This window comes from Camelus ferus, chromosome 11 (assembly GCF_009834535.1).
Source record: "Camelus ferus isolate YT-003-E chromosome 11, BCGSAC_Cfer_1.0, whole genome shotgun sequence".
NCBI classification, from domain to species: Eukaryota; Metazoa; Chordata; class Mammalia; order Artiodactyla; family Camelidae; genus Camelus; species Camelus ferus.
This window is the reverse complement of record NC_045706.1, coordinates 62,665,688-62,679,875: the sequence shown is the minus strand read 5'-3', so window position 1 is coordinate 62,679,875 and position 14,188 is coordinate 62,665,688. Positions and strand designations below refer to the sequence as shown.

Sequence of the window (14,188 nt, the reverse complement as noted above, 5' to 3'; positions counted from 1 at the left end):
CAAGCAAACAGCCGGACTGCACACAGGTGGCCCTCAAGCAAAAACTAACATCGCTCGGGGCTCTCTTGATAATCCTATCTCCTAACACGCACACTAGTAATTGCGGGGCCCGCACCGCGACCTTTGTTGGAAACTAAGGGTATCTGTGCCCCCAGGGTCCCTGACCTTAGCCCGCATACCAGACTCTCCAGACAGAATTAATTGTGCGCGCTTCCGGGCGCTCTCGGGGTTGTCCGGGGACACCTAGCAAAGCCAGCGCCCCAAACCTTCCCAGCTGCCCCTTAGGCACCGCCGGGAGCCGACCCTCCCGCGTGCGCCCTGGGCTGAGCTGGCCGAACAAGGTGACGTGACTCCATTGGCCGGTGTGGGGCGAGGGGCGGGAAGAGGAGAGGAGGGGCGGGGCGTAAAGGGAGTGACGGGGCGCCACGATTGGCCGGCGTGGCTCGAGGGGCGGGGAGGGGCGGGCCCGGCGCGCCGAGTCCAGGAGGACACGGGCAGCAGGCGCTGCGGCAGCATCTCGGGTGACAGCGAGGGCACAGCACCGTCAGCAGCTTCTGGACAGCGCGATGAGTGGACGGTGAGTGATGCACCGGCGGGAGAGTTCGGGGCGTCCACGGAGCGCAGACCCCCTCCCATCACCCCCAGGCTGAGGACCTTCCCCAGCCAGGGGCTCTGGAGTCTGGGCACCGCTGCTCCTTGGCTGCCGCGTGCAAAGTCTCCTCCCTCTGCCAGCCTGGCGCATTCTGTGCCTTGGGCCCAATGCTGAGAGTGGGCACTGCGCCAGGTACCTCTTCCAAGGAGATGGCACTTTGGAAGCTACAGTCTGAGCATGGCAGGTGTGCAGGGCCACAGGCCACATCTTTGCCCACCTTGTCTCTCTTCTTAACCAGTATCATAGAAGCATGGATCTTAGAATTATGGGGAGAGGCTCGTAGTGCCTCTGACACAATTCTCAGATTTCATGAACGGAAGACCAACACCAAAATAATAGCAGGACCTCACAATCGTTTATAGAGGATTCACCTTGTTCCCAGACCTGTGTTAAGAGCCTTAGCACAATATGCCACCTACTTCTCACAGCCTTGATACTTTCATTATTCCCATTTTCAGACGAGAAAACTGAGGCTTAAAGGGTTATGGAATTGTCCAGTTTTACCCAGATGAGTCAGTGGTGGAGTCAGGATTTTAACCCAGGTTTTGTTGTGGCAGCTCTCATTCGTTTCACCCACTGACTTCAGCGCTCACCCTGCCTGCCACCCTGCTCGCCCTCGCCCTCGCCCTCTCTCTCCTGACTCTTAGTCCTTCTTCCCACTCTGGAGAGAGATGCCTTTGTTTTATCAGTCAGGCACAGCCCTGGGGGAGGGAGGGCCTTCTCTCACATCAGGATCAGTGCCAGGCCAGTGCCACTGTTTTCTTCAAACACCGTAAAGAGAGCTTTAGTAACCCCACTGCACAGAGGAATTAAATAGGGTCACAACAGGTGAGGGCTGGGATTCTGGAATTTGAACCCAAGCTGGTGGGATTCCAAAGCCATACACTCGCACTTGCAGAAAAGACCCTGACTAGCTTCTCTGTAGTTTAACTGCTCATAGCACAATCTAGATTTGTTGCCAGAAGCCATGAGTAAACAATAACCACAAGGAAGAAAACAGATCTGCCTGCCTTCTGCTCCCCTGAGTAATTCCTTAACCGCTGCCAGCAGGCCGGGAGGGGCTGGGGGAAGGGAGGGAGGAAGGAGGGGCTGGGGAGGGAGAGGCTGGGGAGGGAGAGGGGACGAAGAGGAAGGAGAGAAAAGATGAATGCCTTTAACTCAGGTTAAAAAATTTCTGGCTGGAAGTTGTCTTGGGGTGTGTTTCAATACTGTCAGTACATTTTCATCAGTTTTTGTCATGATTCCGTCTGTGTGTAGTGCAGGTGGTTCAAGACTTTGCAGTGAAAGAGAAATTAAAGCATCACTGAGAGCGGGGAGGTGGGGCCCCATCTCCACCAGGAGATTCCAGCAGGTGGCCTGGAGGTGGAGAACAGAGTGAAGGTCCCAGGTGCCCCTGGGTCAGAGTCAGCTGGACAATGACCTGTGATGATAGAGCATGAACAGAACTCCAGTGTGTGTTACAGTTCAGATCCTGTAAATGGAAAGTCTTAAAGGGGAGACCCCAACCATATGGTCTACCAGAAAGTACTCTGGCCTGGACCCTGGTTTTGAGAGTGAACTCAGCCAGATGCCATGGCTCACAGACACTCCTGCTGAGGTCTGTCAACCTCTCTGAGTCCCACATTCCCATCTCAACAACCTCACTGTCTCTCTGGAGCCCCTGACTCCCATTGTGACCTCTCCTGGGAATTTCTATTCATTATGGGGGAACCCCAAATAAGGTTCTTCTTGCCTGTTTCCTCCTTCACCTTTACAGAAGTCAATGATTCAACTAATGAGGAGTCTGAGGTTCAGAGAGGGCAAGGGACTTGCCTAAAGTCACACAGGTAAAGAGTCACAGAGCAGAGCTTTAAACCCAGATCCTTGCCAAGGCTGATGGTGATCCTATGACAGAGTACACTGGAAAAAATGGTTTCAGATTGTTTTACAGTAAATTAAAGATCAAATAGGAAGTGGCTACACTTCCCAAAGCTTCTGGAGTTTTTTCACTCTTGTTAAAGGGGAACTTGCAGTTTGCTCAGTCTCCTTTTCTGGCTGGCTGACCTCCTTCCCCAGGATGCACTGCTGAGAGAGATTTGGAACCCCCTCCCTTTGCCTGGCCTGACCTTGTGAGGTGAGAATGAGGGGGTCATACAGCTCCATAGCCACAGAGCTGGAAGAGACCCAAAGATACCCTAAACCAACTGCAAGTACAATCCTGGCTAAACTGAGACCCAAGAAATGGCGCAGCAGGCTGAAGTCGCAGGCCAAGTTGATACCCTGGCAGGACTCACACCCAGACTTCTCTCTAGGGTGCCCCTTTGCCTCCTCTCTCTTGCTGTGATGAGTTTCAGCAGAAGCCCTTTACCTGGGATCTGTGGATCCAGGGCACAAGAACAGGGGCTTCCTGACCCTACCACAATGGTGTGCAAATTCAGCGTGTGCCTGTGTGCACACTCATGCACACACAAGCATTTTTCTGGGGAGAGTGTGTTAAGCTTTCAAGAGACTCCAAAGGGCTCCATGGCCAAGAAGATTCTGAACCGAATTGTGTCTCACAGGAAACCAGCTCCTGCTGGTGCAGCGGGGAGCACTGGCTTGGGGGTATGAGATGGGGGACAGCCATGCAGAGCACCCAGTGCAGCCCTGGGGCAGCTGACCCCTAGCATGCAGAGGGCCTGCACCTCTGGCCCCAGGCAATCAGGATATTGGCCGGTAGTCATTCTGAATCCCTGTTTGGCCCAAAAAGCATGGGAGTATTCCTCTTTCCACAGATCCCTTCCTCCACGGCAAGAGGGGAGCCCATTTGGGTAGGGAGATACCCACAGGGCCAGGGACTGTGTGTGTCGGGGCTGGGTCAGGAAGGAGCCAGAGAATTGGAAACACTTTCTTGCCCCAGGTTGCCCTTGCCCTGAAGCAAGGGTGGAAACTGAGATCTGGCTGCAGGGGTCTGAGTGCAAGAGGGCTTCTAGGTGGAGGCTGTCGGGCAGTTTGGGAGGAAAGCCAGCCTGCGTGGGTGCAGAAGGCAGGCTCTTCAGAGGAAGAGCAACGTTCATTGTCAGAGAGGCCTGGTTGCTGGAGGGGGCTCAGGGAGAGGAGTTGGTGGAAGCGCAGGACCTTGGGGGAGGGGTGGGGGGAGGATACGGTATACAGCCAGGGGGTGGACCCAAGGGAAGGCGGTGGCTGGAGGTGCCTAGTGGCTCTCCCTCCAAATGGACTGTGCATAGTGTCTTCCCTGGGCTCCCAAGCAAGCGCCTAGCCAGGAGCCCTGAGCTGCCAGGGCTGGAGCAGGGAGGTGTGGCCAAGCCAGAGTGCGTAATGATGGAGGAGGGAGGGAGGGTGGCAGAGGTGGGAGCCACAGCTGCTGGGTCACTGCCTGCCATGCACATCCCAACAGCTGGCTTCCTCAGCAAAAATGTGTTGCTGAGGGGTGGCCTATGTCTGGCCAGACCCCCTCGCACAGGCAGCTGGTACCAGCAGGCACTGCAGCTTCCTCCCCAGCCACGCTTCTGCCATTTGCTGGTGAACAGGTGCTAGGGAGGGCCCACTTAAAGGTTCATTGTTTTCCCCGCCTTCCTGCTGGCCTGGCCAAGGCTGGCATTTAAAAGTTGTAGCCAAGGGCTGCAGAGCAGAGGCCTCAGGCTTCCTGGGAACGCCTGGTAGTGCGGCCAGCACCTGCCCTCTCCTTCCCAACCTCCTACCTCCTTCTAGTCTGAGCAGCCTGGGCTGGGAGGCTCCCAGCTGTGCCCCACATACTCTGTCCCCCCTTTTTTTTTCTCCCTCATGTCACTTTCTTTACAGATTTGACTTTAATCATGCTGAAATAAGAGCATCCGAGTCTGAATTTTTTAAGATGTGAGAACAGAGGTTTACCAAGAGCTCAGATGACACAGACATCCTCAGAACATTTTAATTGGGATTCCGATACCTTTTCCATTTTGCCCAGTGAGGACTTGGAGGGACTGGAATGCAGGCAGCACTATCGTCTTGAAATAAAAGGCTTTCAAGTGCAGTTGATTGAGCTTCATGAAAACGCCACCTCCGTAGCCTTCCTTCCCTGCTTTTACCACTGGCCACTAGGCATTGGGCTGTAGTCATGGCCTGAGGAGCCACAGAGCTGCCTTCTCCTGTGATCCCCGGCTCCACAGCCACAAAAGGGGGAAGATGGGCCAAGCCAGGCAGTTGTAAAGGCTTCAGTTTCCTTTGTCCCAGACCAAAGGCCAGGGACAATAGCGAGGGCAGACAGCGGGGCCCACTGTCCCCAGCAGCACCCCCTCACGGTTGGCAGAGTGGCCACTGAAGTGGAAAGCAAAACAGTTCACTGCCTGTTCGCTGTGGACAGGCGACCGTGGCTGGCATGCCGCCCTGGGGCCCCTCCTCAGGGGGACAGGGAGCCCTGGCTGCCACTTGGGACCTCTGGTTAGGGACAGAGCCTCCTCCAGTCAGGGAAGCCAGTGTGGAGGCCTGAGCTGTGTGCCCTGAGGCCTGGGGGGAGGGGAGCAGGCAGGACAAAGAGGGCTGGACTTCGAAGAGCCACAGGGCTTGGCCTGCCCCGCTGCATCTGTCACTCTGGACTTTGCAGATGCCAGGATGGCAGGCCAGGCCCTCCCATCCTCTCCTGATCCCTGCTTCAACCAAAGCAGCCTTGCTTTAATTCACGTGCAGATTAAGCTTCTCCTAGGGTTTTATTTACAGAGAAGACTGTGCTTTTTATAAAGGTAGAAACACACTCTGTTGGAGATTCACTAAGGATGAATGCCCAGTATACAAGGAGAGTCAGTGTTTAAGGGGCAGTTTCTGGAACGTGTTCCAAATGGAGAGCAATCTTCGTTGGCTTTCTTCCTGGAGCAGGTGTGCTCACTCTCCCCGCCCCACCGAGCTCTCTCATTCAAGTTACCTCGACGATGCCTCTTAGGTACACGTGCAGCTCTCTCTAGAACTGGACTGGACACTGGGGATATCAAAATGAATGAAAACCCCTTCGACCTCCAGTCTGGTAAAGGGCACACAAAGGCAGTGTTGGCGTTTGGAGTGCAATTCTGTGAGCTACCCCAGAACTCAAGTCTGGAAAAGCCAGGAGATGGAGGTGTTGCCTACTTGGGATGAGGGGATGGGACATGGAAGAACCAGTGACCATGTGACTTGCTTTGGGCCACACCTATGATGGATGTCAGAGGACACGGAAGTATGTGGTTCTCTCAAAGAAGAGACTGTTTTTCTATGGGGCAGAGGTTCCTACCCCACAAGGCTTACAGCCAGCTCTGCAAGTTGGAAGAGCCCCCATTTGTGGGCCCTTTGTTGCCTCCCCCAGCCTTGCTCACTTCCCTCATTCCTCCCCTGGGATAGTGTACCCTAGTCTCTTTCTCTGCCCCAGTAAGCTGTATACCCTACCAGCTGCCTTCCCCTTTCTCTTTTTACTTTGCTATCTGCAATCCAGGACCCTGCTCTACTTTGCTCCTGATTTCCTCCTCTGAGCAGCTAATGTCACTCAACTCCAGCTAGAGACACTCAGCACGTTGGTCATGTCCTTTAAATAAGCGGTCTCTCGAGGGTAAGGCACTCCTCAGCTGTGTTACTCAGCACAGTGCTTTGCAAACAGTATTATCCAGAGCCCTAGGCAAAGCAGTGGATGGGGTTCCCCCTGTCACCCCCCTCACCTTTAACCAGAGCAGCTCCCTTTCATCTGATTTGCATAAACATCCCAGTTGAACCAAGAGTTCTACAGCTGAGAAAATTCTAACCCCTTGGAGAACAATATTTTCATTTCACAGATGGGAAAATCAAGTCTCAGAAAGGAAAAAGCATGCAGCTAAAGCTCCTCAGGTCTTGAGCATCTCCCAGCCAGCCCAGAGCACTTTAGGAAGCATCTTCTGTTAATAACTAATCCCTGCTTGATTATAGAGAATTCCACTTATAAATGTCCCTACTAAATAGAGCAAAGTGGGCAAAGTCCCCACATGCTGTGGGAGAATGAAAGTCCTGAAAACTGAGTCATGTCATGAGTCAGCAGTTTTATGTGTATATATGTATATGTGTTCATTTTAATTGAATTATTTATTGCATTAGTCAGGATAGTCTAGGTTATGCTGCAGTAACAAATCCCTGAAACACGACGGGGTTCATTTCTCTTTCCCAGTCCACATCTGCTGTGGATTGGCAGGGGGGTTTCAGTCCACAGAGATACTTGGGGGCCCTGGCTGGCCATCAAGAATCTGTCCTAATTAGGACATGGGGCTTTCTGGGTCACCACGGATGGGAACAAGATTGCTTCAGAGTCACACATTGACTCAAGTGCACTGGCCTGGGAGTGACACACAACACTGCTGTCAGCGGAGCTAGTCACACGGCCCAGAGCTGCAGAGGTCTGGGGGAGGTGAGCTGCCCTGTGGTCATTCCAGGGGCAGTAACTGTCTCCACCACAGTCCCCCAACTTTAACCAGTGGAACATAGCCTATAAAAATCCAGATTTCTGGCTTCTCATGAAACATGAGAAGAGCTTCCCTTCCGGAGGAGGACTGTGTCCCCAGTTCCCCACAGATTCCACTGCCCGGTGTCCCTCAGCCCGGTCACTTCCCTGGCCCCTGGAGACTCTTACATGATTTATTCCAGCTGTCTGTGCACAAGTCTGAGAAAGCTGGCTTTGGGGGGTGCCATGAGGCTTCTTGTATCCATCCAATAATTTAACAGCCATGTATGGGCCTTCGGCAGGGTGCTGGGGTCACACCCCATGCTAGAAGCAAGCAGTGAGGCAGAAAGGCAGCAGCCCTGCCACACCACGCTTCTCTTCTCCTGGGAGCATCCAAAGAGGCAGGCCCTGCGCTGGAAAGCCTGGGGCAGGTGCTGCTGATGCTGCAGGAGGGGGTGCTGCCTGGTGGAGGGCTTCCTGGAGATGCCGACATCAGGGTATAGGACGGGGAGGAGGCCGTGTTCTGAGCGGAGAATGGCTGTGAAAGCCGAAAGGCAGGAAAAAGCACAGAAGCTGTTAGGGGAACTGGGAGCAGCTCAGAAAGGCTGGAGCTCAGAGCCCGAAGCAGGAGCTGGTGGCGACAGAGGAAGGCCAGAGAAAAAACCACCTCCTGTTATTTCAGGGTAAATCTAGCCCTTCCTCTAATGAGCTTGCGTAAAGCAAGACATGGTTGTCACAGACCCACAGAAACAGGGTGGATGGAGAAACCTAGCCTCACCCTGGGCTGAAGCCAGCTTCTGCAGCGGAAGCATTGGAGGAACTGCCCAGAGAGAGAGGCGGGCAGATCACTTTTTCCATAGGAGAGCTGAGGTGCTAAGGAACTGAAACCCTATTTTGAAATAGGCTGAGAAGAATGCAGCTGGAGGTCCCCAGGTCCAGGCCCCCAAGGTGCCAGAACCCTGTGCCCTGTGGAGAGGGCCTGGCTGCTGGCCACCCCTGGGGGCCCATCCTCTCTGCAGGCCAGTTTGCCTCACTGGAGACCAAGGCATAAGGGAAGTAATTTATGGGATGACCCTGATGTCACTGGGAAGCCCACCTCCCTCAAATCATTCCCCCTCTCCATGCCAACCGTGCGTCCCCTGCCTCCGGAGTCAAACACTCATTCGGGGCCGATGTCAACGCAGAAGGCAGGCTCTTGTCTGTGGGTGGTTTCAAGCAATCAGGGAAAGAGTGTGCGGGGCTGGTGGGAGTCAGTGCCCAAGGGGACAGGTACTCTGCAGTGACAGGCTCCACTCTGGGGCCACTGATATGATAGCACTTGGACCTGACCCCAACTCCCCCCACAGTGGCACTGGCACACACACAGGTTAGGTACATGTGACTGTGTGAACAGATGTTGGGGCTATGTGAAGGAGCCTAGCGCCATGGCGTGAAAGACACACCACTGCACCATGTCTGTGCCACCTCCCAGTGCAATGGAGCCCCTCCAGTTCCTGGCTGCAACTTGGGAGGAAGGAGTAGAGGCAGGGTCAAGGTTAGAGTATGTGTGTGTGTGTGTGTGTGTGAAGCTGTGACTCAGTGCCCGATGCCTGGGGACCTTGACAAGAGAGTACTCGGCCAGGACAATGCGGAGAGAGAGGGGGGTAGAAATCTGTACGTAAGATGCCAACAGGATAGAGAAAGCTCTGCAGATTTAGCCTCCATGAAGGAATCCAGGAGGGCTGAAGAAGCTCCCCAGATCTTTCCAGGTTGTGAATGAGAAGAGATAGAGACCACTGCATGTGTAAATCCACTAACTACACCATAGGGTAGAGGTTACTCCATTGTACAGGTGAGACCATGAACAGCCCGGGGGTTTAAGTCACTGTCCAAGATCAGTATAGAGAAGGGGTCAAAAGACCAAAATCTAGGGCCTAGATGCTTGTGTTCAAACAGTGAGTTTGCCATTTTTTCACTGGGTATCTCGGGCAAAGCATCTAACTTCTGTCCTTGTTTTCTCATCTGTGAAATGGGAATAGGACGGTACTTACTTCATAATGGTGCTGTCAGGAATAAGTAAGATAACTCATAGACTGTGCTCAGCAGTCTCCAGCACGTAGTGAATGTGGTGCCGATTAGCCCTTCCCTAGGAGAGCTGGCCCACGGATGCTGGCTCCAAAGGCAGTGACAGGGCGATCTCCTCAGGCTCAGTAGGAATGGAGGAGAAAGTCCCGGGGCGATTTGGAGATTCGGGAGAGCGATCGAGGCAGAAACCATCGTTTACAGTGTCCTAGCAAGGAAAGAGCACAGAGTCTGAAACACTGAGGAGACTGGTCGGATTCCTAGGGATTACGAAGAGGTTTCGGGAGGGACAGTGATAGGGCAGTTCTGGCCCGGCCCTGCCAGGCTGACAAATGTGGGCGTGGGGTCCCAGTAAGTCCTCTGGGACTGACCCTTCAGTCTCAGCCACCCTGGGGGGAGGGGGCGGGGGGAGGGTAGGGAGTGAGGTAGGGGATGGGAGAGGCTGGGATTGAGAAGGCGGGGGAGGTGGGAGGTGAGGCAGGGACTCCAGCCTCTGCACCAAAGCTCTGGACGAGGCACTGGCCATCTCTCCTCCCGGCTTACCTGTCTGTGGGCCCTTCCCTGTGTTCCGGGCAGGTAACTCCGAATCTGCAGACAAGAGGACAAGATGAAGGAAGACTGTCCACCCAGTTCTCACGTGCCTGTCAGCGACAGCAAGTCCATCCTGAAGTAAGCGATTGTGCACAGAGTGGGGCGCCCCATGCCTGCCGTCTCCTGTGGCCACTTACCCGCCCTGGGCAGCCTTTGGGTGGAGGGATTGTGGGCACTTTTGATGGATATGATGGTGTGCCTGTGCCTGCCCCAGGGACAGTGATGGGCTCTTCTTTCTGAAGCCTTTCTCTTTGGTGATCAAGGATCAAAGTATGAGTTTGACCCCTGCCTCCTTGAGTCCACAGAAGCAGGAAAGTGTGACAGTGCCTGCTGGGACTCTGCAGAGATGGCATTTAATTTATTTAAAAACTAGGGGAGGTGGGTATAGCTTAGGGGTAGAGTGAATGCTTAGCATGCATGCGGTCCTGGGTTCAATCCCCAGTACCTCCATTAAATAAATGAAAGAAAGAGAGAAAGAGAGAAAGAAAGAAACCTAATTACCCCACCACCAAAAAATAAAATAAAACAAAAAACTAGAGCAATACTAACACACTTTTACTGCATTAAACTGTTCAGAGGGGGAAAAAAACCCTCAAAACTGGTTTTGGGTTTTTATTGAAAAAAAAGTATACTTTATTGACATAATGATTTTTAACTCTGTCTATTTTTCTTTTATTTACTCCCTGTCTCATCATAAAAAACTGTTTGGGATCCTTTCCCAAATTCATTTCTGAACTAAAGAAAAGTATATTTTTCATTTTATCTTGCTTTTTGAGTCCTGAGTCCAAATTTTTTCTGGCTTTGGGCAGCCCCTATCTGCCAACATGAAGACAAACCAAGCCTCCTTGAAAGGGACTAGGTTTGCTGAGGTCCTGCCCCCTGGGGTCCTCCAAGCAGAGACCCTGAGAAAACAGTCAATACTGCCCACGCCATCATTTTCCTCATTTAGATTTGATAATAAGAACAGTTTTGATAAAAAGCCATAATAATAACCATAATGTGATTAATTTAATGTATCTGTGTGTCCTAACAATTTTACATTCACACCTATAAGCACAGTAAACGTGCAATGTTGAATCCTGCATTGTTAATGCCATTAAGTTGTAAAATCACTTCCCTTGTCTGTTACCATCATCCCACGTCACACAGGGCCGCACACCAGAGCACCAGAGCGCGTTTTGCTCACCCAGGCCCTGGGTTGCTGAATGTGGGTCAGAGCACTGCCTGAGGAGTTTCTAGAGCCTCTCTGTCTAGTAGGGGAGCCACCAGCCACGTGTGGCTGCCGGGCACGTGACTTGTGCCTGGAGACGTGTGGTGAATATAAAAGATACTCCAAGTGGTAAACATTTCTTACAAAATGAAATAATGAACAAGACCTCATTAATAACTTTTACATAGGTTACATGTTGACATGATAATATTTTAGATATATTGGGTGCAGTAAAATGTGTTATTAAAACAAATTTCCCCTGTCATTTTCCTTTGTCATGTGGCTACTAGAACATTTGAAATGACATGTGTAGCTTGCATTTCATGTCTGTGGGACTGCACTGCCCTGCAGAGCCCAGCTTGCATGCAGGGAACTGTCCTCATCTTCTCTCTGCCACACCTCAGCCAAGCAACACCTCAGCCAAGGCACACACGGTGGCTTTCCCTTTATTCTGAGAGAAAGCGTTTGGGCAGAGTGTCCTCCCCAGGGCCCTCAGGATCTTACTCTCAGGACTGTCACCCTCATCCCTTGATCACACCTCCAGAAAGTCAGGATGGGGAAGAGGCAGGCACCTCTGGTACCTCTGGTGGTACCCACCTCCCACCAGCAGTCACCCCAGACCCTTATATGAAGTAATATGGGGAAAAAAGCAAAAGTCTTTAAAGTGCCAATTATCCAAGCCCAAGGCAGTGACTCAGAAGTAAAGTACAGGGAGATTGTAGGGAAGTCTTATCTGTAATTGTGAAAGTGTGCAAACACCCTAGATGTACAATGATGGGGGCCCCTCTGTGAATTTCACTTCCTTCCCAGCCCCACCCCTATGCCTTCCAGAAGCACTGATAAGCAAAACCCTCTAGAAGTCTAAAGGGCGGGTGCCCGATGGCAAAGTCTAGTCCCTCAATGGCTTATACGTGGCTGGAAGGACATCTCCATTATACCCACTTTACGAATGAGGAAACTGTGGCCATCGAGGCCAAACGCCTTAGCCAAAAGCCCCCACATTCCAAAAGCCTGTATGTGTCTCTACCTTTTTAGGTCGGAGCTGTTAAGCCTGCTGAAAACCTACAACTGCTACCACGAGGGCAGAAGCTTTCAGCTGAGACACCGAGAAGTAAGGCCTATTTCTCTTCTTTTTCTTAGGGTCACCATTTATCCTGGCTTGCTGAAAACACTCCTGTGTTACACCCATTAATCAAGGGTAATTCATAAGACTACCCCCTTCACTCTCAGAAGTGTCCCAGTTTGGATAATGAATTTTAAAGTCATCCATCCCCTGAGTTGGGGACCAGGTTACCAGCCGCCAGGGTATCTCCTTTAAGGTTCCTGCAAGAGGTGCTGAGGGTTGGACCATCCCTGTGCAGAGCAGGTGGAAATCACCTTGTGCGCCTTCCCCTTCCACCTGAGACTTTGTCCAGGTGAAGGCCAGGACACTGAAGTTTGAATCTTTGAGGCTGCACAGCCCAGTCCTTCTGCTCATCCCACAGAACAAATAAGGAATTCAGCCCAAGCTTACAGGGCAATCTAGGAGCGAAAGCAGAGCCTCTGTGATTGTCAACCAAGAGGAAAACATTGCGATAGAGGAGGACTCCCTAAAAGATGCTCCTGGGGCCAGGCGGTGCCAAACAGGAGCAGCAGGGTGGGCGTGGGAAGTGGAGGTCATCAGAGAGCTCAGGTCCCTTCTGCAGCCCACTGCTGCCTGTCCGATCAAACCCAGGTCAGCTTTGTAGGAATCTGGGCTCAGTATACCCAGACCCTTTCTGGTTTGTCTAAAGAAGCTAGATATCTAGTGTTTGATGTGGAATTTCCCAAGCCTCCAAATATCAGGTGGGCTAAACGTAACCCGTCTGTAGGCCAAACACAGCCCATGGGCACCAGCTGGACTCTAGGGAGTGGCCGGGAGGACCCAAGCTCAGAGACCAGGCAGATCACGTGGAGGCTTGGTCTTGCCACAATCCATAACCTGCAGACCTCTCCCATGGGAACCCTGGTCGGGCATTTGGAAAGCCAAATGGGGAGTTCTTATTCATGGTCAGGTTTTATTTGGGGGATTTCCATGGTTGCAATCAGGTTGGCTCTTGGACTCTCCCCAGCCCATCAGGGTCTGGCCAGGGCCAGCGGCCTCTGAGTTCCTCTTCTGCTGTTGAATGTGGAAATGGGCATTTCAAGCGCTGGCAACCCGCAGAGGCCTCCCGCAGGCAGAGACCACTCCGCTCACTGATCTCGCTTCCTTTAGTTCCTCAAACAGCCACCCGTCCTTGTGGCATTAGCAGACCGGAGGGTGAACCCTGTCTAGGCAGCTCTGGGCAGCTGAGGGGTCACCAGTCAGCAACAGGAAGGAGAGCCAATGGGAATCCACCCACCAGATGACCTCGGTCAGCCAGGCCAGTGTCACGCAGTTCGAGAGCCTGGATAGGAGGGGGGTCTGCTAGCTCCTGGCCCAGGCAGTGCTGGGCTGCCTGTGACAACCTGGAATGGCACAGACCTCACCTCTGCCTCCCCTTGACCCACCCACCCTGCATGGGGCCGTGGGACCATTCCTGACAACGTACTTCTCTCTGCAGGGCAGCCTCTCTGACACCTGTCTCACCCGCCCGCCCTGTCCCAGCTTCTTACTGCTGCAGGCAGGACTCTCATCCTGCTATCCTACTGTCTCTGACTTCGCTGTCTCTCTTCTTACTTGAGTGATAAGCCCCTGGAGCCAGGCCTGAGTGCCCTCCGGTTTCCACATCCCCAGGGCTGGGCACAATGCCCATGCATAGGTGTTGGATAACTAACCAGCAGGTGCAGGCCTGGGGGCAGCGGGGATGAGGCCTGAGCTCCAGTGAGCTGGGCAGTTTTGATCTGTGCTGCTAAGTGAGGAGCTTGGCTCACTTCCCATCCTGAGCTGGAGACATGGGGTGGGGTCTTCTGGGTGGACCCTGCTCCTCAGGTCTGGGCCATTCAGGGATTGATCTAAGGCCTTGGTGGTTCTCAACCTGTGGTCCCCACACCAGCAGCTTCAGCATCACCTGGGAACTGGTTAGAACTGCGAGTCTTATCACCTTCCTTCCCCTAGGCCTGATGAATCAGAAACTCTTCATTCTCCCAGCTGTGTTTGAACAAGCCTTCCAGGGGATTCTGTTGAAGGCCAAGTTTGAGAACTGCGAGTCTAAGAGCTTGAACTTGGCACTTGGGATTCCCCAAAACAATCCCCTCTGTAGGAACAGCCATGTGGGGAGAGGGACTGGGAAGCCCCAAACCTGTTTGTGTGATGGGACAGTCCACACATAAGAAGGGAGGACCGTGCAGC

General features: G+C 52.9%; 1 protein-coding gene across 2 annotated transcripts in view; it reads left to right on the top strand.

The window, feature by feature from the left end:
- The first annotated feature begins 434 nt into the window (after positions 1–434).
- Positions 435–14,188, top strand: part of RASSF4 (Ras association domain family member 4) — a 33,408-nt gene continuing 19,654 nt past the window's right edge. For both annotated transcript variants that reach the window (XM_014556344.2, XM_006172512.3), the window contains exons 1-3: positions 435–577; positions 9,675–9,767; positions 11,935–12,010. In XM_014556344.2, the coding sequence (XP_014411830.1) occupies positions 9,706–9,767; positions 11,935–12,010 (138 nt within the window). In that variant the 5' untranslated portion in view covers positions 435–577; positions 9,675–9,705. The remainder of the gene's footprint in view (positions 578–9,674; positions 9,768–11,934; positions 12,011–14,188) is intronic.